Genomic DNA, 1,728 nt, shown 5'->3' with positions numbered 1-1,728 from the left:
GGCCGCTCGGGCCCCCGGCGCAAACTCGGAGTGTCGAGGGCGAAGCCCTTCGCGTAACACCAAAGTTTCGACCGGCGGATCAGACGATCGAAATGTTCCTGGCGGAGATCGCCGGGCGCGGCCGAAGCTCCGCTGGCCGTCGAGGGGCTGGCGGCTGGTGCCTCGGGGGCGGCCTGCNGCGGGTGGCGGGGGGGGCGGGGAACGGGGCTCCTGATGGGGGCGGGCGGCGGGGCCAGGCTGGGAGTCGAGACCCGAGGCTGGCCGAGGCGGAGCCGAGGCGGAGTTGGTCGGAGATTCCCGAGGGCGCCGCGGCGCCGGGCAGCGGCCGGGAGGTACGCCGGAGCGGGAGTTGAAGTGCGGGAAACCGTCTCCGCCCTCTTCCTCCTCGCCACCGCTCCGGCACACTGCGGCTTCGGCATCCTGACCTGCCCGGGAGCTCGGATCACTGGACTGCCCGGCTTGTCCCGCGAGGTGCTTCAGGCCATCCGGGGCCCAGCCGCCGGTGCACAGCGGGGCGCGAGGGCCCACCAGCACCGGGGCCCGCGGCGCCAGCTCCCCAGGCCCCAGGCCCAGAGAGGACGCTCGAGGTTTGGCAAGGGCGCAGAAGGCAAGGGCACGCAGGCACAGTGGAGAGAACTCCTGTGTCCCCCGACGCGGCTTCCGGGGTGTCGGGGAGCAAGGCGACCCTCGCGGGGACGCCGGCACTGCGAGGCGGGGAGCGGGACACAGAGTCTCCATGGTACCGCCTAGGGGGGTGCCCACTGCGGGGGCCCTGGTCCCAGCGGCGGTGTGCCCTGGCTGCCCGAAGAGCCCACGGGCGAGGGGAACATCGCCCCCCCTCGACGGGGAGGTCTCTGCTCACGGGCGCCCCCGGCCCGCAACCCTGGGCCGCGGGGCTCTGGCTCCCTCCTCGATCTCGTCACGCGGCCCTCCCGGCGGCCGGACTCCTGGGTCCCCGCGAGTCCCGGCCCGGTCGGCCGCCCTTCCTGCCGCCGCGTTCCCTGCGCAGCCCCGGCGGGAGCCCCTCTTGAGTAGCCCAGAGCGCAGAGGCTGGGGAAACAAAGCGGCCGGCGGCCGCGGGAGGCGGGAAGGACCCCGGGCCCGGCACCCGGTGCCCGGGCCCAGGCGGCGGGGAGGGCGCCTTCCGCCCGCTCGGCTTCTTTCNTACCAGCGCCGGGGCCGCGAGCCCGCCGCTGATTGGACGGCACTGCCTGTGACGTTAGCCCGGACCCCACCCCTCCGGCGGCACCGCCCCCGTCCCCATTCCGCACACAGACACACACACGTGGACCCGGCGCGGCGGCGGCTGGGAGGGAGGGAGGCGAGGAAGGAGCGTGTGCGGGTGGGATCGCGAGGGGCTGAACGCGCCGCTGCACGTGGCCCGGTGGCGTCCCGCTCTTCAGTAGTAGCAAAGCTATCCGCTTTTCCCTTAGCGGTCACGGTTTTCGCATCTGTAAAATGGGAATGTTCCTATCTACCCACTCGGGGCTACGTGAATCAACATAGATGAATCACAAAAACAGTGTTGAGGGAAAAGATGAAATTAGACAATGGCTGTTTACAAGCTTTGTACTGCAGGGGACTGCTGCGGCCAGAGAATGTTTCCTACCTCTCTGTTCTGGTCCCCTAGGACAGTGCCTGGCATACACTGGGCTCAAAAAGTGTTGAAAAATAGTTAGGAATTCAGTGTGTGCAAGAAGAGGAAAGGAAAAAATAAATTCGGAGCCC

At 69.5% G+C, this 1,728-nt stretch overlaps 1 protein-coding gene across 1 annotated transcript in view; it reads right to left on the bottom strand.

The window, feature by feature from the left end:
• EPOP (elongin BC and polycomb repressive complex 2 associated protein) overlaps nt 1-1,131 on the bottom strand; it is a 1,916-nt gene extending 785 nt beyond the window's left edge. Inside the window, 2 exon segments of the mRNA XM_077779295.1 lie at nt 1-174; nt 176-1,131. Coding sequence (XP_077635421.1) covers nt 1-174; nt 176-738 — 737 coding nt within the window. The 5' untranslated portion in view covers nt 739-1,131.
• Nucleotides 1,132-1,728: the final 597 nt, after the last annotated feature.

Source organism: Crocuta crocuta, unplaced genomic scaffold (genome assembly GCF_008692635.1).
Source record: "Crocuta crocuta isolate KB4526 unplaced genomic scaffold, BGI_CrCroc_1.0 scaffold68, whole genome shotgun sequence".
NCBI classification, from domain to species: Eukaryota; Metazoa; Chordata; class Mammalia; order Carnivora; family Hyaenidae; genus Crocuta; species Crocuta crocuta.
The sequence above is the reverse complement of the archived record's forward strand: the minus strand, read 5'-3'. Positions and strand labels throughout refer to the sequence as shown.